The sequence below is a fragment of the Schistocerca nitens genome, chromosome 3, assembly GCF_023898315.1.
Source record: "Schistocerca nitens isolate TAMUIC-IGC-003100 chromosome 3, iqSchNite1.1, whole genome shotgun sequence".
Classification (NCBI taxonomy): Eukaryota; Metazoa; Arthropoda; class Insecta; order Orthoptera; family Acrididae; genus Schistocerca; species Schistocerca nitens.
Window position 1 is genome coordinate 201817120 of NC_064616.1, and position 24111 is coordinate 201841230.

At 43.1% G+C, this 24111-nt stretch overlaps 1 protein-coding gene across 31 annotated transcripts in view; it reads right to left on the reverse strand.

Annotated features, from left to right (window-relative positions):
* Positions 1–8395: 8395 nt before the first annotated feature.
* LOC126248145 (myosin heavy chain, muscle) overlaps positions 8396–24111 on the reverse strand; it is a 48340-nt gene continuing 32624 nt past the window's right edge. For 21 of the 31 annotated variants that reach the window (XM_049948875.1, XM_049948869.1, XM_049948849.1 and 18 more), the window contains exons 23-39: positions 22592–22720; positions 22219–22362; positions 22037–22137; positions 21519–21720; positions 21371–21427; positions 20274–20527; positions 18704–18782; positions 17529–17774; positions 17245–17441; positions 16745–17094; positions 16414–16654; positions 14638–14779; positions 14187–14498; positions 13114–13281; positions 11283–11555; positions 10989–11141; positions 8396–8811 (exon numbers count right to left, since the gene is read on the reverse strand). In XM_049948875.1, the coding sequence (XP_049804832.1) occupies positions 8728–8811; positions 10989–11141; positions 11283–11555; positions 13114–13281; positions 14187–14498; positions 14638–14779; positions 16414–16654; positions 16745–17094; positions 17245–17441; positions 17529–17774; positions 18704–18782; positions 20274–20527; positions 21371–21427; positions 21519–21720; positions 22037–22137; positions 22219–22362; positions 22592–22720 (3132 nt within the window). In that variant the 3' untranslated portion in view covers positions 8396–8727. Of the gene's footprint in view, positions 8812–9928; positions 9983–10988; positions 11142–11282; positions 11556–13113; positions 13282–14186; positions 14499–14637; positions 14780–16413; positions 16655–16744; positions 17095–17244; positions 17442–17528; positions 17775–18703; positions 18783–18960; positions 19040–20273; positions 20528–21370; positions 21428–21518; positions 21721–22036; positions 22138–22218; positions 22363–22591; positions 22721–24111 lie in introns of all 31 variants that reach the window. The other 10 variants (XM_049948871.1, XM_049948863.1, XM_049948858.1 and 7 more) reach the window with 3 other exon arrangements.

Here is a 24111-nt window from a genome sequence, read left to right on the forward strand (position 1 = left end):
GGGAAAATAATTTAAATTTAAATTCAAATTAAAGAATTGTTGCAAATAATGAGAATATTAACAGATGCTGATGAGGTAGTGTGACCAGTTACAGGTCACTTTCATTACTTCATTTTGTAAATGAGTCATAATGTACCACAGCATCAATTACTAATGTTAGATTTACAACATCACTTTCAGAAAGGGGCAGCAACAGAAAATGCAATTTATTTTTCTCTTTGTGTGAAGTACTTTCAAGATTGATTGAGAAGTGGAGAATAATTTGTATGTCCATTGATTTAGGAAGACCTTATATTACATTGGCTGTACTAGTATTTTTCCTGTGAGATGGAGTATTATGGACTTGTGTTTCTTTCATATATGGAAAGTAGAATGCTTTAAGGGCATTACCCTGTTCAAAGAACAAGAACGAAATATGAATCTGAGTGGGATGTTGCAAAAGGGGCCACGTAGTTTCTTTAGGTTTCTGTTCTTGGTTCACTGTGTAGATATACATATCAATGATCTGTCAGCACCATAACATAGGATACAAATATTTCATTCATTTGAGATTCAGACAACTGTCATTATGAAAGACATGGAACAGAAAGAATGTAAATTGTTTAGCAAATAGGGTGATTAGTAACATTAACAGGTAGCTTACAGAAAATGGATTGTCATTTATCTCCAATAAAACATGGTGCATAAAATTTTTGCTGAAGAACTCTCATTATAGTGATATTTCATTGTGACTAGATGAAAGATTACTCAATGGAACCAAGTATTTGAAATCCTAATGGGAAAAAAATCCAAAGGTAAGAAGGTAGGTTACTGCAGTGCATATCACATCTGTGTTTATAAAGAGCACTGGTTTCATTCAGGTTTAGAACACCTTCAGATTTGTTATGGCATTAAGTCAAATACCGGCACACCAGTTGAGAAAGATAGGACAGAGAGGGCTGTGACAAGATGTCAGCCAATTGCATGCTGACAGAACCCCTCTCCAGGACGACAATGTGACAGCCGCGGCCTCTATGCAAAGAGGACATAAGCGCGGCACCCAACTGGTTGCGGCCCAGTCAAAGAGAAGCTTCAAGACTAGCAACCTGAATAGAAGCGTGAACTGTATTACTTCACTTGTATTAGGATTGTTCATACTGAAGAACTTTGCTTATTTTGCATATCACCCTTGGCTTGCGACACATCTGTTTAACACAAAGTTAAGTATTATAATTGCTCATTTTGTAATAAAATTCATTAATATGATTTGTTTGAATGCAGGTTTCCTAGACACCCCATTTTTGATGACTAGGCAGGATTTAATAAGATTTATTATGAAACTTCCTGGCAGATTAAAACTGTGTGCCCGACCGAGACTCGAACTCGGGACCTTTGCCTACTGGCAGAAGTAAAGTTGTGAGTACCGGGCGTGAGTCATGCTTCGGTAGCTCAGATGGTAGAGCACTTGCCTGCGAAAGGCAAAGGTCCCGAGTTCGAGTCTCGGTCGGGCACACAGTTTTAATCCGCCAGGAAGTTTCATATTAGCACACACTCCGCTGCAGAGTGAAAATCTCATTCTGGTAAGATTTATTATAGTTGCAGAGCAACCCCTCAGTTGTGTATGTCATGCTCAGCCTTAATCAGTCTCAATGGGGTAACCTGCAGAGGCTGTCACAGAACATATAACTGATGAGCTGCTGTGCAGCAACAATACATCTGATATGTTCTATATGTGGATGAACCTGTCAGTTATTATAAACACAAATGGGACAATGGACTGCAATAAATAAATATTAGACTAGTAGTTGTCACACATGTATATCTTCACTTGACATTTTATCAAGTTTTAACAAAGATTAGGATTTTACATCCTGTTGATGGTGTCATTCGCCTGTGGGCTGAGGATGACATGGTGGCTGGTTGGTACTTTTGGGTCTTCATGGTCTGTTTGGGAAGAGATTAGTTTTAGTTAGTGATGGTGTAATTAGTAGAAATGGAGGAGAAATTTGAATATTACTAAAAGGGAGAACTAACTGGTCATGTATGTTAAAAAAATTATACTGATGGTACTTTAATTAATGTAGGGAAACCACAGGAAATGTAAACATGTATGGACAGATCAGGATTTGAACTGTGTTCCTCTTGATGGTATCGTGTTTTGAAGCAACATTCAAAAATGATATTCTCAGACCAGAAAAAGATGATCAGAATGATCTGCAATCCCCAAAAATTAGTCTTTCCTACCCATCCCATCTGATAAGTCTCCCCTGACCTGCAGTTCTGGGTGACTTTTCTGATTTTTACCCATTTTCCTAAACCTGACCAGTCCTTTTCCTTCGCCCCTCTTCCTTCCCCTTCAATCCTTCTGCCAGAAGAAGGAGTCACTGGTTCTGAAAGCTTGCAAAATTTTGTTACCTTTTATATGTGTGGTTTCCTGCCGCTGTTTGGTGAGCAGATATTTTACCTATCCATTACATTAACCCCTGGATGCATGCTGGGGGCCTTTCAGGCCTGGGAGTGAATTAATCACCCATTTAATTATATTAAAATCACATATAATTGAACCTTACTTTATGTAATCCTTAATAATATATTTATGATTAAGAAACACAATAAAGTTGTATTTAATGTTGCAAAGATTTTATGAAATCAATGTTTTCTTAATGCTGTGCGCATAATGCATGAAGGGGGCCATTCAGGCCTGATGTAATCTAATGCTTGAGTGAGCACTTTTCTCCCAGTTTATGAATGTTGGTACCTGGGATATTTTTATACTGGCAGTTGTTGTACGGGTCAGAATCCAGCAACAAAAATAATGGACTTACTACTCATTGTAGAAGTCGCTCTCATAGCTGATGTAAGTAATTCTGTTTGTTATTCTCTCTGCTTTCCTTTCTTCTCTCTTCCTCTGTCAAAGTAATTATTTGGACTCTCTTTCTAATCAAGGAACATTTGTTTCTTACAGTATGGAATCATGCTGTACATCTCAAAAGAGAGACCGTAATTCTGCTGTAAATACAGATGAACCAAATGCTTCAATGATTATTTCTGAATGGTGGGACAAATGTGAATCTAGTATTGCTTCCAAAGATGAAACTGGTCCTGCATATACACCTTTGTTGGACAGCTCAGTATCTGAAGAAAGTAGTAATGAATATTCTGATGTAAATGAAGTAAGCTTATCAACAAAAATCTGGCCCAGTAACAGACAGTTGCCAGCAAATTCAAATAATGTAGCAAGTACACAACTGCCTGCAAACTTTTTTATTGGGTGCGATGCGACTCAGTGGAGCAAAATGCTGCCTCCTTTTAGCAGAACACTTATGCATAATATAATGAAAATTTGTCCAGGTCCTGTTAGGGGAAGTGACACACAAATATCAAAAGAAGCTTGGAGTTACTTCATCACAAATAATATTGTGGATGAAACAGTTAATTGCACAAATCTGCAAGAACAATGCTCAGCAGCTAGAAAAGGTCAAACATGGCATAAGTTGAGATGTTCCTATAAGGGAATTATTTCATGACTTCTCTGGCAACCCTGTTTATATGGCAACTTTTTCTATAAACAGGCTTGAAGAAATAAGGAGAGCCATAAGGTTCGATGATAGATGCACTCCACAAGCTAGGAGCCACGACGATAATATGGCAGCTTTTGCAATGTGTGGGAACTATTCATAAGCAACTGCAGGCAAAAGTTTCATCCAGGAGAGAGCTGCATAATAGATGAACAGCTAGTGTCTTTCAGATGGCGTTGTAAATTTCTACAGTTTTTTACAGCAAGCCAGGAAAATACGGAATAAAGATATTCTGGCTCTGTGACTCTTTGACATCATATGCTATAGATTGGCTAGTGTACTCAGGAAGAACTCTAGATCAGCCTTGTGAAGCTAATAATTGCAGCTCCTGTGGTCTGGCAAAGACACTCAGAGGAAGCTCAAGCAACATCACGATGGACAACTACTTTACCGGAGTTTCCCTGTTTCAAAATTTATTGAAGGATAAAATTACAGGAGTCGGCACTCTTCGTCGTAACAAACCAAAAATTCCACCTGAAATGAAACCATGTAAGACACAAGAGGTTTTATCTTCAACATTTGGATTCAGAGATGATTTGACTATTGTGAGCTACGTACCAAAGAACAGTAAGAGCGTGGTGGTGCTGCTAAGTTCCATTCATCACGACACCATAATTGATGAGACTCATAGAAAGAAGACACCAGAAATGATTCTATTTTATAACAAAACAAAATCAGTTTTAGATTCTCTTGATCAAAAGGTACGTAAATACACTTGCAAAAGACAGACAAGGAGATGGCCATTTGTATTATGGGCTAATGTAATGGATGTAGCAGCTATAAATGCTTTCTGTTTATTCACAAAACAAGATCCTGAATATCACAATGGAAAATCACATAAAAGGAGGCTTTTCTTGAAAGACTTGCCCCTACAAATTATTCATTCACATATAGAGTCCAGAGCCAAAACTTGAAATTTGCAAAGAAATGTCATACAAGCATTGGCTAGATGTGGCAGCAAAAGGTGCCAGGAAATGGATATCAACCACCAAAGAAAAAGGCCCAGAAGAAAATGCTTTTTGTGCCCACGAGACCTGAAATGGAAAATTGCTCAGTGTTGTTCAAAATGTTCTAACAATGTGTGCAATGCACATAGTGTGCTTGTTTGTTAAGATTGTTTCCAGTAATGTGTAAAACTTAGGGACAGGCAGCCTAATCTATATATGCTGTGTATCTCAATTTTGGTGTGCCCATGTTATATGCAACTTAGCCATTTTCTTTCTTTCTATTTTGTATTTGGATGCTTTATGCATACTGATTTGCATTGTACCTCTCCAATGTATAGTATTCATAGTTTATTTGAATATCAATAAAAGTTATTGTATGCAATAATAATAAAATTAGTAATCATAAAATTAAAACTTATTCTACTGAAATTATTGTCCACACCTTTTCTTTAATATTTTTCTAACTAAACTACCTACAGACATGTTTTATAACAGTAAGATTTCATAATAAATAATGTTACAAAGCTGGGAAATAATCAGATTTATGAAAATCTGAATGGGGGCTTCTGAGGTCCCCATTAACGTTTGTCCAAACACTCATGCATCCAAGGGTTAAACAAACAATTTGGAATGAAATAAATCTTCTGTAACTGTTATACACTGTTCTGCAGGTTTCATTATCAACAGACTTGGGGCAGGACTTAAAAATGGCAGTGATACATCAAAGATTGTCAATTTCAATTTCAAAGGCTTACTTCCAGTACAGTTATTTGTATATAGTCCCTCATAGTGCTATACTGCACACATGTATATACTATTACAAATTTCTTGTTTTTTAATCCCCCCTCTCTAAATTGTATATGTAGTAACACGGTCCATGACTTTGACACAAATGGTTGCCCAGAACGTAAATAAATAAATGAAAGTAGGTAGCATGATAACAATAATGTTGTTAACAATAAGACAATTGATATCAATAAACATGGCAAGCAGAGTTCTGGTACAATTTAAATAATTTAGGAGTAAAAGGGACCACTCCTCCTCTTCCCACTCTCTCACACGTGTGCGCGCCCACCCACTCTCCCACCCACCCACCCACCCACACACACACACACACACACACACACACACACACACACACCTTTGCAGCTACATTGTGTCGCTGGACACACAATGCTAGGATTGCAGTTTGGTAGGTTGAGTGGGGTGTGGGGTAGTGTCAGATGAAGTAGGTTGTGACAGAAAGAGGCTGGAAGTGGGAGGATGGGTTGGGGAGGCGTAGCTGGCAGCTCTGAGGGAGGCAGCAGGTGTGCAGGATAGGAATGCAGGAAGGAGAGGCAGCAGATGCACAGTATAGGAATATGACACACAGGCACCGGTGTTGGTGCAGCATCCAACCATGATTACATGAAATCATGGTTTGGGAAGGGGTTACTGGACAAAGGAAGGGGAGACTGTTGGGTAGAGGGAATGGGTGCAGTGGATTAGCAGAGATTAAGGCCAAGGGATTACAGCAGCAAAGGACATGTCAAAAGACCAGCTCCCACCTGCATAGTTCAAAAAAGCTGGTGCTGGGGGAAAGGATCCAGATGGCTTGGCTGTGAAGCTGCCATTGGACTAGAGAATGTTGTGTTCAGCAGCATGTTCTGGCACTTGATGGTCGACTCTGTTGACTCTATTTTCTCTCTCTCTCTCTCTCTCTCTCTCTCTCTGTGTGTGTGTGTGTGTGTGTGTGTGTGTGTGTGTGTGTTGTGTGTGTGTGTGTGTACAGACTGTAAAATTTAAAAACTTGCATCGCATGAATTAAGATAGCTCTCATACAGATTTTTTGTCTGGTACAAATTTGAGAATTTGTGAGAAAAGTATTTAACAGTATAATGTATATGGATTTTAAATTCATGGATCTCCTTCTATGAGATATTTTGTATATTCCTTACGGGAGGCATTTCTGATATTTATCCTAAAAGATTATCCAATGACAAGTGAAGTTCACAGCTACAGTATATAGATAATTAATAACACAAACTAAGGGAGTAAATGCTTTTAAGTGAAGAAACACCTGTTCATGGATACTGAACAATGGAAAGTAAAAGGTAAGGTTGGAATTTAACATACCATTGATATTGGTTTAAACAGAGATGAAGCACAATCTTGTATTGGACTAGAATGAGGAAATTTATCAGTTGTGTCCTTTTTAAGGAATTATTCTGGCATTTATCTCAAGCTCCTTAGAGAAACTATGGAAGAACTGAGTCAGATAGGAATTTTATCATTACATCTTATGAATATGAGGCCAAAGTCTTAATCATTGCACCACAACATCCAGTTACTGAAAAGCGCAAGAACATAGTTGTGTGTCATTTTCTTGGAATCTAGTATTACCTATACAGAATACAGTGATACACTCTATGTTGCCTATGCATGTACCATGCTGAGATGTGGATCATCACAGTAGAAACAATGAAACAGCAGCAGTCGTCAGATTGGTCCTTTGTATGAAGCTTATGTCATTCCAACAGGGTCATGTGGCATAGTGTAATAACTGTACATGACTTTGTGAATAGTTAACAGTCATTTGTAACATACCAAAGGCTAAATTTATGCTGAAATCTACAGCTACATACATTCTCCACAAGTCACATTATGGTGTGCAGTGGAGAGTACCTTGTACCACTACTAGTCATTTCATTTCTGTTCCTCTCACAGATAGAGTACAGGGTCCTTATGCAAAATGTATGTTGGCAGCAGAAGAATCATTCTGTAGTCAGCCTCGAATGTTGATTCTCTAAATTTTCCCAATGGTGCTCCTTGAAAAGAATGTCACTTTCCCTCCAGTAATTCTGATTTGAGTTCCCAAAGCGTCTCCATAATACTTGCATGTTGTTTGAACCTTCTGGTAACAAATCTAGCAGCTAGCCTCTGAAATGCTTGAGTGTCTTTCTTTAATCCTTCCTGGTACAGATCACAAACATTCAAAAGGAACTCAGCAATGGATTGCACTAGTGCCCTATGTGCGGTCTCCCTTACAGATAAACCACACTTTCCTAAAAGTCTCCCAATAAATCAAAGTTGACCACTCACCTTCTCTACTATAATCCTTACATGCACATTTCATTTCAAATTACTTTGCAACATTATGCCTAGATATTTAATCAATGTGGCTTTCTCAAGCAGCACACTGCTGATACTGTACTTGAAGGTTATGGGTTTGTTTCTCCTACTCATCTGCATTAACTTACATTTTTCTACATATATTGCTAGCTGTGATTCATCTTGCCAACTAGAAATTTTGTCTAAGTCATCTTGTATCCTCCTACAGTCACTCAATGAGGACACCTTCCCATACACCACATCATTAGCAGGCATAGACTGTTGCGTACCCTGTCTGCCAGCTCATTTATGTATATAGAAAATAAAAATGATGACCTTTTGATAGCCCAGAAGTGACCAGTCCAATACAGCTGTTTTTGCAGAAATGTGTGTGTCTATTTCAGAAAAAGGCTTTCTCACCAAAAGCTTATGTGTTTAGTAGTCTTTTTTTGTGCCCATCTGCAACTCAACATCTTTGCTTTGGTGAGCAGCAATCCATCCTTTTCATAATATTTCATTAACCTTGAAATATTCGAGACATATTGTATTTGTAGCTGGTTGTTGCATGAGTTTTGCATGTAAGACCTTAATAGCAAATGTTTCATTGTGTGTGTATTTGAATTTATATTTACTGAAGTCTTCTGTCTTTCTTTGCATGTTTACTTTACTAAACATCAACTGAGTGTGAATATAAGTTTTGATATTGGCGCAGATAACTTTTGTCTTACACTCTTCAAAGTTAAGTTGCTACAACAAAGGGTATAGGTAGTGATAATTTTTCTACAAATAAGAATGCTCACAGAATAGCAAAATTAGTTCTTTATTGGTTCCTTGAGTAGCCACGTACATTAAGTGATCAGTCACACAAGTTAGTCGAGCCAGGGACCAGAATCGAACGAAGAATTAGGGCTGATTTGAACGTGTCTGCTTCTTTGGCAAAGGTCTGGCTCACTAGTATGACAATCTCACTTATCCCACGTGACATGATGATAATATGGAATAAGTATACATATACATATACGAGCAAGTATACATATATATAGCTTAAATATATTTATTGACAAACAAAATATAAAATAAAATATTTTCAAGCTTCCATCATATAACTGCATGGCACTCCCAAATGCTGGTCATTAGAATTCGCCTTCAGGATGGAGGTCGAATCGTGGTGGGAAGGCGTTGCCATCCAGTTGCGGCCTGATGGCGGGCCGGTGTGGCTGCAACATAAGATATCTACGTCAGCACTGCATACACAACTTCCTATCTCATTTACTTGATGCTAGCATCATTTACTCTTTTTCCTTGTACTGAGGGGACCAACTTTCACTCCAGAAAGCAGAGTTGTGACACACAAATCTGTTGATTATTTGAAAGACTTTGATTAAGATGTCAATTTATTTAATTTTGTAAACTTTCTGAATTTTACTGCAATAATTGTTCAGAAGAAACTATTAACACACTGCAGCTATTTAAACTCTCTTACACAATCAGTCTCTGCAAGACCTCACATCTTCTGTCTTTCATCCATAATGAACCACATTCTTGTGCTTTTGTATATTTGGTCATAACTGTACAACAGGAGCCCAGAAACATCTTCCAAGAATGTCAAAATAAGGAACTAACAAACTGCACACCACAGCATACACTGTTACAAAAAGTCGTCAGGTTATAGGCATTCCGTGAAGGGATAAGTGTGGAGCAATATTCTCTGTAAAAATATAGTGTTTTTGGAAACTTTTTATTGGCTTCAGTAATTTGAAAGTAACAGGAATCTGGGACGAAAAAGAACTGAGAAACCAGTGATTCAGTTAAAGAGAGTGAATGGCCACTGCCATTCCCAAAGAGAGAACGTTTATATAGTTGTACTGAAGCCATTCTGTTCCAACGTATCACTGTACTGTTTAGGAAAACACCACTTTAAGTAAGCATTTCTGTACAAAGCAATCATTCACACCACACGGTAAACTATAGTCGCTTTCCAAGCAAACTCGAAGTCTCAGATGTCCTCGAAGGCCATGCTTTATTTAAACCATTTTCAGGCAATATCGGTCATGCGAACAGGGAAGGCACAATTAAAACGACTGCGTAGCTCTCCGCAGCAATACCTAGTCTGGGGAATGCGAGAAATTTCTCAGTGAGTGCAAAAAATATAAGATTTTTTACTCGTGTTGAGATATTTGCAGAAGGATGATGCACGTCTCACGTGCGTATTGTGGGAAGACACGAGGAGTCATGCTGAGCCTGGGGAATGTCACTAGGGCTGCTTGCCTGATGTGTGACACGAGCATTCAGGAAGGACACACAACCAACACAAGAGCGCTTACAAGCACTTACAAGGTAGCCCACCGTTTACTCGGCACCAGGAATCTTGCGACCCTTGGCCGCTGGCTGCAGAACAAAAACAAACTCCATTCTAGCACTTCCCAAAATACTGCATTTTTTCTATATCACTAAATATGAAAAATAAAACGTGATGTTTACTGTTGATTTAAATTTTGTTTAAAGTAGTCTTAAGAGCATACAAGATTTTTTTATCTTAAAACATTATGCAATCCTACGAAATATTTATAAAGTACTGTATCTTCGATAATTTAGTAATGACTTAAGCTACCACTATTACTTTTATTGCCACTGAAAGCTGTTCTTTCATTTTCTCTCCTGCCAAGTTTGGTTCCACGAGGAACAACATAACGTACGACTATTTTCTAATTCAGTAGCCTATTTGTAGATTTGAGGGCAGGAACCTGTTTACGAAAATTTCTAAGTTAGTTTTCACGAGATTTTAGGGGTCTATTTGCTAGTGCCTATCAGTTTAGAATTTCCATGACTATGCCTAGAGTCGAGCTCCTGACGAAACTTCCACTCTCTGCCTGCGGTCGATGTTTCCTATTAGTGCAATTTCAAATGGATCCCACACAATTACTCGAGCAGTATTCTTTCAGTAAATCGAAGTCTGCCATTTTATTCATCTGCAACTTATTCTGTATGATTGACGACTGACTGAAGTGTTGTAAAAGGCTTCCACAGTTCTATGCTTCTAGATGTGTGATGACGAGTCCCATACTCCTTTACCCATTGCCTTCCTCCGACCGTAATGGGGATGAATGATGATGATGAAGACGACACGACAACACCCAGTCATCTCGAGGCAGGAAAAAAATTCTTGACCCCGCTCGGGAAGTGAGAACGCTACCGCGAGACCACGCGCTGCGGATTCTAGGAGTGTACTGTATTATATTCCTTTGGTGTAAGTACCCGCTGTCGATGTTTTGATCGAAATCTTACTGGATATTACTATAATGTTCTCAGATAAATAACTGCGCCATGTGCATGCAATCTGAGATTGCGACGAATCTCCCTGAAGTCACTGATAAACGAAATGAAGTGTACTCACGGGTGGGCTGAGTGCACGAGCGGCGGATCCCCCGCGGCCCTTGGCACGGTACTTAGCGATGGCCTGCTCAGCCAAGTCTGCACGCTCTTCCGCTTCCTCCAGTTCCTGCTGTGCCTTGCGGAACTTGGCCAAGTTCAGGGCTGCAATCTCCTCCTGCAACACACGTCACCGTCTCATACTCCTGCGTTTGGACAGCTGTTTGCAGGATAAAAAAATCTTTTCGTTTAAAATTAAGTTCGAGACAGTTGCGAGAGGCTAAACAGATTTGACAAGGTGTGCAAATTTGCTACTTACGGCTTCTTCTATCTGCCTCTTGTAGGTCTTGATCTTCTGCTGCAGCTTGTCGACCAGGTCCTGCATGCGCTCGTGGTTCTTGCGGTCCTCCTCTGCCTGGAAGCTGAGCTCCTTGATGCGGCGCTCGCTCTTGCGCAGGTTCTTCTGTGCGTCCGCGTGCCTCCTCTGTTCGCCATCCAGTTCGTTCTCCAGCTCCCGTACGCGCTGTTCCAGTTTCTGGATCGCCTTCTTGCCACCCTTGAGAGCGTTCGCCTCGGCTTCGTCCAATCGTACCTGCAGTTCCACAACCTTTGTTAGTCTCCTCGGGAAAATTCTATAACGTCGAGAACGAGAACAATTTAAATATGACTGCCTTACGGACCTCGGGGAAGATCAGTTTGGATTCCGTAGAAATGTTGGAACAGATGAAGTAATACTGACCCTACGACTTTTCTTCGAAGGATTAAGGAAAGGCAAACCTACATTTCTAGCTTTTGTAGACTTAGAGAAAGCTTTTGACAATGTTGATTGGAATACTCTCTTTCAAATTCTGAAGGTGGCGGGGTAAAATACAGGGAGCGAAAGGCTATTTACAATTTGTACAGAAACCAGATGGCAGTTATAAGAGTCGAGGGGTATGAAAGGGAAGCAGTGGTTGGGAAGGGAGTGACACAGTGTTGTAGCCTCTCCCCAATGTTATTCAATCTGTATATTGAGCAAACAGTAAAGGAAACAAAAGGAAACTTCTGAGTAGGTATTGAAATCCATGGAGAAGAAATAAAAACTTTGAGGTTCGCCGATGACATTGTAATTCTGTCAGAGACAGCAAAGGACTTGGAAGAGTAGTTGAACGGAATGGACAGTGTCTTGAAAGGAGGGTATAAGATGAACGTCAACGAAAGCAAAACGAGGATAATGGAATGTAGTCGAATTAAGTCGGGTGATGCTGAGGGAATTAGATTAGGAAATGAGACACTTAAATTAGTAAAGGAGTTTTGCTATTTGGGGAGCAAAATAACTGATGATGGTCGAAGTAGAGAGGATATAAAATGTAGACTGGCAATGGCAAGGAAAGCGTTTCTGAAGAAGAAAAATTTGTTAACATCGAGTATAGATTTAAATGTCAGGAAGTCATTTCTGAAAGTATTTGTATGGAGTGTAGCCATGCATGGAAGTGAAACATGGACGATAAATAGTTTAGACAAGAAGACAATAGAAGCTTTCGAAATGTGGTGCTACAGAAGAATGCTGAAGATTAGATGGGTAGATCACATAACTAATGAGGAGGTATTGAATAGAATTGGGGAGAAGAGGAGCTTGTGGCACAACTTGACTAGAAGAAGGGATCGGTTGGTAGGACATGTTCTGAGACATCGAAGGATCACCAATTTAGTATTGGAGGGCAGCGTGGAGGGTAAAAATCGTAGAGGGAGACCAAGAGATGAATACACTAAACAGATTCAGAAGGATGTACGCTGCAGTAGGTACTGGGAGATGAAGAAGCTTGCACAGGATAGAGTAGCATGGAGAGCATCAAACCAGTCTCTGGACTGAAGACCACAACAACAACAACGGAGCTATTTTCAATCGGAGAGGTGAGAAATGGAGTTGAGGCCTAAAATGAAGCTGCTTTCTATATATCCGTATGAAAAAAAGAAAGAAAATTGAGAGCTTTCTCGTGAAACTCTAGTGATACATAGGGACAATATTTACGGAGTTCTGTTTGAGCAACAGAAAACGTCCACAAAAATGCTGAAGCTATGTACAAGGAAGTTATGAAGGCAGAGGCGGTTGGATCTGCCACTGGACGGACAAACAGGTACCAGTGGGCCAGAGAGCCTGCGACTCGTACCTGGAGTTCCTTGATCTGCTGCTCGAGGGCTTTCCTCAGCTTCTCCTGCGTCTGCGCGTGGTCCTGCTCGGCGCGGAGCTCGTCAGCCAGTCGCGCTGCGTCCACCATCGCCTTCTTCGCCTTCTCCTCGGAGTTCTTGGCCTCGTTCAGCAGCTCGTCCAGGTCAGACTGCGAGCAAAAAATCCACTCAATACAGCTTCGTATTTCTTACAAGTAAATCAGCTCTTTCACAATTGCATTCTTTTACAGAATATTCGAGAAAAGAATATACCCTCACAACTAGGTGCTTGGTTGGTAAAATATCTGTGCAGATCTCATGGATATTTTTCTCAGCAAACAGTTTGTTTAACTGATGTCTCTGGTTAACTGAGATGCTCCTTAGCCTAAGACAGGATGATGTGGAAGTTAGATGTCAAATGCTCATACCAAAATTTTGAATTGCATTCAGTGTGTGCCGTTACTCTTTTTGTCGTTCTAACAAGTAGTTAGGGCTTGTAGAAATCTTTCTTAGTTCTGAAGTACATCCCTGTAGTGAATTATTTCTTTGGCTTGTGCCTTTTTCCCGCAATGACGCAGGGTCGGCAAGGTTAATCGGATTTGGCAAGGTTAATTTAAGGGGTTTCCGGATGCCCTTCCTGCCGCCGCCCCGTACCCCCCAGGACGGAATTAGCGTACCCCTACTGTCTGTGTCTAGTGTAATCCTTGGAAGTTTGAATGTGTTCAGATGTCTGCGAGCTGTGTAACTGAGGCGGGACGTGGGGACCAGCTCGGTATTCACCTAGTAGGATGTGGAAAACCGCCTAAAAACCAAATCCAGGCTGGCCGGCACACCGGCCGCCGGGCGTATTCGATCCGGGGCCGGCGCGCCTACCCGAGTCCAGGAAGCAGCGCATTAGCGCTCTCGGCTAACCTGGCGGGTACATCCCTGTAGTGAATATAAAGGTGAAAACAACGACAGTTCCTGGTGAGAGAACAGTAGTACGATATCTGTAGGCGAAGGCAGTTTACTGTTTAAGTAACATTACATTGAAGACCGATTGGCCAAGTTAATCTGTGTAGGCAGTGCTACTTACGTGCAGGGTCTGCAGCTCGGACTCGAGCTTGCGCTTGGCGGCGGAGATGGAGGTGTTCTGCGCAGACAGCTCGTTGAGCTGTTCGTGCGCGTCGCTGAGCTCCTGTTCGGCCTGTCGGCGGCCGCGGTCGGCCTGCTCCAGCAGAGTGCGTGACTCTTCCAGCTCGTTCTGCAGCGCATTGGCGCGCCTCTCAGAGATGCCCAGCAGCTCCCTGGCGTCGTCGCGGGCTCGCTGCTCCTCCTCCAGGGCGGTCTGGATGTCCTTCAGCTGCTGCTGGTATCTCTTGATGTTCTTCTGCGCCTCAGCGTTGGCCTACGGAAACGGACAGGCAGCGATGTACTAGCGCTCGAGCCCGTAGCTAATGCAATGGCTCCCTGAACAATTTCTCTGATGCAGTACTCGATATTAGTGACATCTGCGTCGGGACGTTGGATAAAAGAGGTATAATTACCTTGTTGGCGTGGTCCAGAGCAATCTCCAGCTCGTTGATGTCGGCCTCGAGCTTCTTCTTCATACGCAGAGCTTCAGCCTTGCCCTTTGCTTCAGCCTCCAAGCTGGCTTGCATGGAGTCGAGAGCACGCTGGTGGTTCTTCCTGTGGGAGAACATCGAACATCGAGTTTTCAGTACACCTGATCACTGATTCCCAAAAAAGTGGTCTATGGATAAGAGAGTGGGGTGTAAACAAAGGCATTTCTAGTGCTCTGTCGAGAAAGAGCAGAAGTATATATATATATATATATATATATATATATATATATATATATATATATATATAGTAGCTGAATGCGAGAATATTCGATCACTGCAAAAAGTGGAGTACAGTCTAGTTTGCGGCGCCCAAGGGTGCTGCCGGGCGGTAAGCAGTCTGTTACCGAGAATTCGTAGGGGAAATTCTTAGATAGGATGCCGCCATACTGAGTTCGGCTGGGCTCGTTATCTTTAGATTAGATGAGTACTTGTTCCATAGATCATGAATACGAAACTTCGTAATGATGTGGAACGTGTCAGATTAATAAAAGGTGTCTGTACAAGATATTACATTAGACAAAATATTACATGACACTCACCCACTTACTATATCCAAAAATTCATCTAATGAGTAGAAGGAGTTGCCATTAAGAAATTCTTTTAATTTCCTTTTAAATGCTATCTGTCAGGCTTTTGATGCTATTAGGTAAGTGACCAAAGACCTTTGTGGCAGCATAATTTACCCCCTTCTGAGCCAAAGTCAGATTTAACCTTGAGTAGTGAAGATCATCCTTTCTCCTAGTGTTGTAGCCATGTACACTGCTATTACTTTTGAATTCGTTCGGATTGTTAATAGCAAATTTCATAAGTGAATATATATATATTGTGAGGCTACAGTGAAGATTTCTAGCTCTTTAAATAAGCGTCTGCAGGATGATCTTGGATGAGCTCCAGCAATTTTTCTGATTTCACGCTTTTGTGCAATGAACACTCTTTTACTCAATGAAGAGTGACCCCAGAATATGATGCCATACGAAAGCAGAGAATGAAAATAGGCGCGGTAAGCTAATTTACTCAGATGTATATCGCCAAAATTTGCAATAACTCTAATAGCATAAGTAGCTGAACTCAAACGTTTCAGCAGATCCTCAGTGTGTTTTTTCCAGTTCAACCCCTCATCTTATCTATAATGATGCCATAGTCACCCCCACATTCCCATCTATCATTGCTAAACGACTCTAAGTAGCTCTACTCAGATCGATCTCAGCTATTCCTGTTGTTTTCACAGCCACCCTGGACGCCCTCAGCTAAGAGTCATAATCACTTCCTTTTTCTGGCGTCCAGTTACGATCTATTTCACTATAGCTAATTCAATACACCCGAGGCTCTACCGCAACTGTGTTAATAGCCTAGCACCACTTTTACAATTTTCAGCGCTCTGTTTGGATACAGCAGAATGAAGTCCAAACTGTTAAAGAATATATACTTAGCCCCTTAATGCTTCAAAAATGGTTCAAATGGCTCTGAGCACTATGCGACTTAACTTCTGAGGTCATCAGTCGCCTAGAACTCAGAACTAATTAAACCTAACTAACGTAGGACATCACACACATCCATGCCCGAGGCAGGATTCGAACCTGCGACCGGAGCGGGTCGCCCGGCTCCAGACTGTAGCGCCTAGAACCGCACGGCCACTCCGGCCGGCCCTTAATGGAATGGGCTTGGAAATTCGCTATGCCTACGTGTTGCTAATATTACCTTGTGTTCTCGAATTCTTCCTCCTTCTCCTGGATGCGGCGGTCGATCTCCTGGCGCACCTGCGACAGCTCCAGCTGCGAGCGCAGCACCTTGTTCTCCTCCTGCTCCAGGGCGGCTTCGGCCTCCTCCAGAGCTGCCTGCAGCTCGTCCTTCTCGGCCTCCAGTCGCTTCCTTGCCTTCTCGATCTCGTGAATGTTGCGGCCACCCTCGCCGATCTGGTCCAGCAGATCTTTCACCTCGTCTGTAAGCAAGCACAGACAATGCTCGCGTTACGAATTGTAACGAGATTTTGAAAGTGATGGTGATGGTGCCGCATCCTGGTGGCACTTACCGGCCAAGTTCTTGTTCTCGCGACGCACTGCCTCCAGCTGCTCCTGGCCCTCCTCGTACGCTCCCTTGAGACGGAAGAGTTCGGTCGAGTAGTTGCGGCATTCCTTCTGGCTGGCGTCCAGCTCGGCAGCCAAGTCATCGACCTTGAGCTTCCATTCGCCAATGATCTTGTCGAAGGCCTTCTGCTTCTTCTCGGCGGCGTTCGCCAGGGCAGTAGCGCGGTCGACCTCCAGTTGCAGGTCTTCGACCTCAGTGGACAGACGCTGCTTGGTCTTCTCGAGAGCGACGACCTTCTGGTTCAGTGACTCGATGGTCTCCTCAGCCTCAGCAAGACGGGCCTGCAGCTTACGCCTGCACAAATAGTTGTACAACGGTTAGCTACTCAGTAATGTGAATGTGTTGTAGTATTTACAGCATAACAATTTGGTAGTCTCTCTCGACAAATGCTGCTGGTTTCAAAATGGAGATTTTCTGGCGATGGCAGCAGCTGTAGGTACTTACTTGGCTTCCTCGAGCTCTTCGGCGCGAGCCACACCTTCGGACTCGTACTTGGAGCGCCACAGTTGTGCCTCGGCGTTGGCCTTGGACAGCTGCCTCTGGATGTCAGCCTTGGCTTCGGCTTCCTCTTCCAGCTGTTCGCGTACGTTGTCCAGGTCGTGCTCCAGGTTGCGGAACTTGCCCAGCAGTGTAGCGCGCTCCTGCAAAGTATAAAAGGAGTTCTTGTAAATATCGACTGCTCGTCAGTAGAGGGCCGGTTCTTTGCTCGATTTAGTAAATGTGCTGACCCTAGATTCCTCGTCCGCCAGACGCTTGGTGTCCTCGAGCTGCGTGGTGAGCGAGATCTTGAGCTTGCTCAGCTGCGACACCTGCGACTCGGCTTCCTCCAACTGTCGCAGGAGGTCGGAGTTCTCGATGGACAGCTTCTTCTTGGCGGCATCGAAGTCGTTGAGCGTGCGGTTGGATTCGTCCAGCTTGCCCTGGACTTCGTTGAGCTGGTGCTGCAGTTGCTTGGCAACCTTCTCTGCGGCGGCCTGGGCAAATGTGAACACGGTGAGTTTCATTGCGGCTACTGCTTCCGATTCCGTATATTAACTGATGAAGCTATATTGATTTTAAGCATATTAAAATGCCGCTTGAGAGTTTCGGTAATACTGTGTCGAATAAAAAGCAGTATAAATCTTTCATACAGAAATGCTGTTAAGACACCTAGAGTAAACCAACAGCTGTGAGTGAGCAAGATGTTATCGCTCATCAAACTCCTTGTTATTGAACATATTTAGTTTTGTATAAAATTTTTATTAAATTATAGCTGCAACAATTGTTATGAAACACTCTTGTTACTTAGATTACGGCTTTGTGTTTTAACTGCGGCATTTGTTACGAAACGCTTTTGTTACAAACATCGTAATATTGTTCCTATAAAGTAGAGGTGTGTCTGGAACATGTAAAAGATAGAGGATTTTTAACTGGTTATAAACATGTTAGTGACGACCACACAACACGTACACGAAATAGGACACAACAACAAACAAATGAGTCGCTTAATACACAGGTATTAGATAGGATGTTACCACATATGTTGTTGCATATCATAGCAAAGCCACTTGAGCGTCGTTCATTATTTTTTCAGTATTTAGCGGAATTAGCTTATTAATCAAATTTCAGCCGCTTTTTCGGTGTTTACATTTCCTTTGAGGCAGTAGCCGTAAAATTTTGTAATAACTTTTGTTTTCTGATAAATTTGAGCAGTTCGCTTTTACACAAGGATTGTAAGAAATAGTACTGTGAAATCAATTGTTTAACCCTTCTGAGAGAGAATACGGGCTACTGCAGTAGAGTTGAAAGTTTCAGACGTCTCAAAGGAAAGAAGCACGAAACGTGCGAAATTGTGCCGGCAACGATTAGCAATGGAAGCCTTTTGTTATAGCTTGCTTTCAGCCAACCGACATTGACTGGATACCTTCTCGTTGGACAAGTGGTCGACTCCCGCTCGTAGGTCGTTCAGCTCTGAGGCGAACTGAGCTTTGTCCTTTTCGGCTCTGCGGAGCATTAAGAACAAGAAGAAGAGGTCAGCACACTGCTAGGGAAAAGTTTTCGGGGCTGGGCGAGGGTCCGCGATTCACGGGGACACTCGCCCACCGCCGGGTCGGGAGGGGCTCCTAAGGGGACAGAACAGAACAGGGGACATGCTGGGCTCAGCGAAGGCAGGGGCTTTACCTTGTCACGGGCCAAGCCGTCAATGGCACCGCGCACGTTGTTCAGCTCATTGATAGCTGCGGAGCGGTCATGCTCAGCCCTGTGGATTGAAAAGTCATCTTCATCTCATTCCTTACACTATTTCCCTCCAATACTCCAGTACAAGGCCACTCTATGCTGATTTCTAACAGGCAATCTCAACGAAATTTTAAGACAGGAACATCCAAATTTTATTTTAAAATGTGCACCCATATACTTGTCTAATTGTAAAGAATATTGAAACTGATGCTAATTAAAAATTTTAACTTTTACATTACGGGTGTTTCTAACTTATAGTCTGAAAAACATTTGAAGTCCTGTCACGAAATGTTTCTAGAACTATGAGGCCCTCATCCCGTGGAAACATTTCCTCCTTTGTAACAACACAAGTGTTCCAGAGTTCTGTTAAAATACATTTCTTAAGCGTGTTTTTTTTTCTTAATTTTCAGATTTAATGTACTACTCTGAAATAATAATAACAAAGCTTTATATACGGCAAATGCAATTTACCTGTCTATGTAACAATATCTGATGCAAATTTTTTATTGTAATAATCCCCAGCTTGTGTACTTCAGATGTGTATCATCATAAAAAAGTTCTGAGCACAGAAGGAACGTAAAATTTTTATCACAGGGCACTGCACAAAAAACTAGTAGCAAATTTACATTTCGAGCCCCAGAAACTGTGGAGAATCGAGTAAAAGGAAAGAACATGTTACACATATTTACTCAATAATGGCAAGATATTGAAGTTACAAGTAAACTGAAACTTCCTGGCAGATTAAAACTGTGTGCCGGACCGAGACTCGAACTTGGGACCTTTGCCTTTCGCGGGCAAGTGCTCTACCGACTGAGCTACCCAAGCACGACTGACGCCCCGACCTCACAGCTTTAATTCCGCCAGTACCTCGTCCGGGCTGTGGCTAAGCCATGTCTCCGCAATATCCTTTCTTTCAGGAGTGCTAGTTCTGCAAGGTTCGCAGGAGAGCTTCTGTTTGGAAGGTAGGAGACGAGGTACTGGAGGAATTAAAGCTGTGAAGACGGTGCGTGAGTCGTACTTGGGTAGCTGAGTCGGTAGAGCACTTGCCCGCGAAAGGCCAAGGTCCCGAGTTCGAGTCTCGGTCCGGCACACAGTTTTAATCTGCCAGGAAGTTTCATATCAGCGCACACTCCGCTGTAGAGTGAAAATTTCATTCAAGTTACAAGTAAACTGTTCTAGAGAATTATCTTGTACTCTTAAGGTGAGATAGTAAATGGTGCTGTACTTCCAAGTAGAGAAATGATAAGTGTACTGACTTGGCCTTGAGCTTGTTGAGCTGGTCGATCTGCTCTCCCATCTCGGCAACGGCGTCATTGTGCTTCTTGCGCAGGTTGGCGAGCGTGCTCTCGTGCTGGATGTTAGCCTCCTCCAGGTCGCGGCGCAGCTTGCTCAGCTCGGCTTCGCGCTTCTTGTTGAGCTCGATCTGCGCGGAGGTGGCACCGCCGGCTTCCTCGAGGCGTTCTCCCAGCTCCTCCAGTTCGCGGGCCAGGTCGGCGCGCTGCTTCTCAGCCTGCGCACGCCACAAACGCACTTTTCGTGGGCCAGATCTGGCTCTCGGGAACCATTGATAGAACAAAATCATGGTAACCAACACGATAGTATACTTGCACATCAAGGTACGTTGTCGTTTCTAGTCGTATGAGGCAGCTAAAAAAAATTAAAAAATGAAAAAAAAAAGATCGCGGAAGGTAGCGATACGGGAGATTGTTGGCAGAGTATGACTTATCTACGAGGTATGAAACTTACAAACTCTCATCACGTCCCATATTCGTGTAATTCGAATATTCTGGCTTCAAATGGCTCTGAGCACTATGGGACTTAACATCTATGGTCATCAGTCCCCTAGAACTTGGAACTACTTAAACCTAACTAACCTAAGGACATCACACAACACCCAGTCATCACGAGGCAGAGAAAATCCGAATAATCTGGATCGAAAGTGTCTGCATATCTTTCTGCACGATTATTCTTTTAATGCCAGTGTATTACATAAATGCCCAGAGAACTCGTCTGTAAGCCACTGCTGGGAGGTACAGTGTAAAGGCTCACCTCATGTTAACTGGAGTATAAAATACTAAAACGCGTTTGGAGGTATTCGGAACGATGGTTCTCTTCCACTTTCAGTCCTTGAAGGGAACATGCTACTGTTCCTTAATGAAATGTGGAACTCTTGTCTGGAAGTTAGTACGAAGATAGATGTGCTGAGGAATTACACGTCTTTGCAATAACCAGCTTCACAATGCATCTAATCTAAGATATTTAAAGCCATCGTTGGAACCATAGCTATACTATCATTTTCTTAAAAATGTTATTCGAATTCAAATAATGGCACGGTGTAAACGGCGCTACTCACCTTAGCTCTCGCTTGGCGTTCAGCTTCGACTTCTTCCTCGAGCTCCTCGATGCGGGCCTGCAATGAGAAAATTCAAATTGAACAGCCACTCGGTTGGATGTCACTGTTATGCGAAGCGGAAATTGTGGTCGCATTCACGAAGCTGTACCTGCAGTTCCTTGATCTGTTTCTGCAGTTTGGACACGAGAGACTGTTCATCTTCGAGCTTAGCAGCCAACGACGAGATCTCCTTGTCCTTGCGCTGGATGGTCTGCTCGAGTTCCTTCTTGTTACGCTCGAGGTCAGCCACGGCTTCCTGGGTCAGTTTCAGGTCACCCTCAACCTTTCGCTTGGCCTTCTCAACGTCGCCACTGTGAACACGTAGTGGTACAGGTTAAAAAAAAATCTCCTCGGGGCGCTGTAGCCTGCACGACTGAGCTTTGATCTCAGATTCAGGTCTAGAACTGAAGTGACGGGTTTCGGTTTGATTTCCAATTCCTTGCAGAAATGTAACACGAGCAACTACTACGAATTCACATTACTACCATTTCTGGAATGCTAGTTTTTCGATTAATTTGGAATACTCGTCAGGCGCGGAGCAACGGCATAATTTTTGCCATGCAGACTAATCGTTACATAGTAGCAACATCGAGTACTTGGAGAGCTGCTGATCGCTTTGCAACTCACCGAAGTTTCTTCTCACGCTCCAGAGAGTCCTCCAGTTCGTCCAGCGTCTGCTCGAGCTTGGCCTTCACCTTGTTCAAGTGGTTCACCTTGTCTTCAGCAGCCTACGGCAGAAAGCAGGCGGTTACTCGCAATGACTCGCACTCGGAAGCACCAGTGTAGGCAGGAGAGGCGTGGCCGCTTACCTGCAACTCCTCAGCAGTCTTCTGGTTGATGTCGCCCTGGTTCTTCTTCTCCTTGTTCAGCTTGTTGATCAGCTCGTCCTGGTGGGCGATCTCGTCGTTGAGGTTGCGGATCTGGTGGTCCTTGGTGGCCTTGTCTTGCTCAGACTGAAAGCGTCCACGTAATTGTTAGTGTATTCGCTCGAGTCCTACTCACCTACTGTTGAAGCTTTAACAATGTTTTTGGAAAGTTGAATTCGGATTATAGAGAAGGTGTTAAAATTTGTTGTGGTTTGAATCTGAGCACCTAAACTGAATGGCGCGCAGTGATGTATCTGTTACAGAATGGAAACGTCGTCTAAATTGCAATAAGGTAGCTGAAGTACCGGACGATTACCTTTTGGACGGCGAGTTCGAGGTCCTCGACATCCTTCTTGAGGCCAGAGATCTCCTGCTCGAGCTTCTTCTTGGACTGGAAGAGCTGGTTGCGTGCATCTTCCTCCTGCTGGAGACGGTCTTGTGTGTCCTACGGCAGAGAAAAGCGAGTCAGGCCGAGCTTCACGGACGACCCTCCAAAGCAGTCCGCAACTGGACAATATTTTATAAGTACCGTACACATCTCAGCTGTTTTAATTACTAGTGCTAATTCGTGCTAGAGATGCGCATCCATTTAAGACGAGGACAGATGAGGCGTGGGTGATATTTCGCGAAGGTGGCCATTAAAAAAAATAGTTGAACCGATTCCAGGCACGTCTCGTGTGCCCTCACATCGTTAACACTCCATCATAGATGACGCTCGTGGATCGCTTCCAGAGGACGTTTATAAACAGGGTGAAGGCGCGGCGGCGAGAATATCGTCCCATTTTCTTTGATTTGATATTTCCTGTCGTGCGAGGCAGTAGACGGAAGAGGCGCGCCTGCTGTGCTGGCACACGGCTGCCCCCGAGCTATTCCTAGCGCGCACTGGTTCCCGTCACTCATAGCGCGCCTCGCAGTAGCTCCGTATCTCACATCTCACTGGCTCCCTCAACAATCAACTGTTGAGAATCCCCACCACATTGGTTGACGTCCAAGGATTGCGTCTGATGTCCCTTCCTACTCACAACCAGTCAATTGTTCTGCCTTTCGCGTTTCATTTTTTTTTACCCGTAGCTAAACCTTCTCTCTTGTACGCTCCCTGCTACGTTTGTAACAATCGTGCCATTCTACTGCCGCAAGTATCCGTTTCGTGTTTTAATTTACTCCCGACAGACAGCCGCATACCTGAGCTATACCAGGCTGGAAGAAAATAAATATATGAACGACATAAATTCAGCCGGCGTGGAGGTGCAGCATTTACAGCACGGACTGGACTATTTCCGATGGAGCAGTGATTCACGACGGAGCTGTTTACGTGCGCTATTTCTGCTCCTGGAGCCGTGAGTCAGGGCGCGAGCGTCTCGTGCGGCCGCAGCGTCTAGACTTTGTTCTCGGGCACCCGCTCCTTTCACATAAATATTTGGAGCTTCATCAGACATGTGATACTGTACAAACTATTGTCGGCATTTGTCCGTATCCCTTCTTCTATTTTCAAGCGTGACGTCTCCGATTTCACCGCTTCTGATAGACGCACACATATTTTTCATGCTTTTTTGATACCAGTTTACAGATGTAGTCCATATTAGCAACGGCCAAGATTTGAACCCGGCTCTTTTTCGGAAGGAACCAGGTGAATGCTCAGTGTTCAAATGGTTCAAATGGCTCTGAGCACTATGCGACTTAACTTCTGAGGTCATCAGTCGCCTAGAACTTAGAACTAATTAAACCTAACTAACCTAAGGATATCACACACATCCATGCCCGAGGCGGGATTCGAACCTGCGACCGTAGCGGTCGCTCGGCTCCAGACTGTAGCGCCTAGAACCGCACGGCCACTCC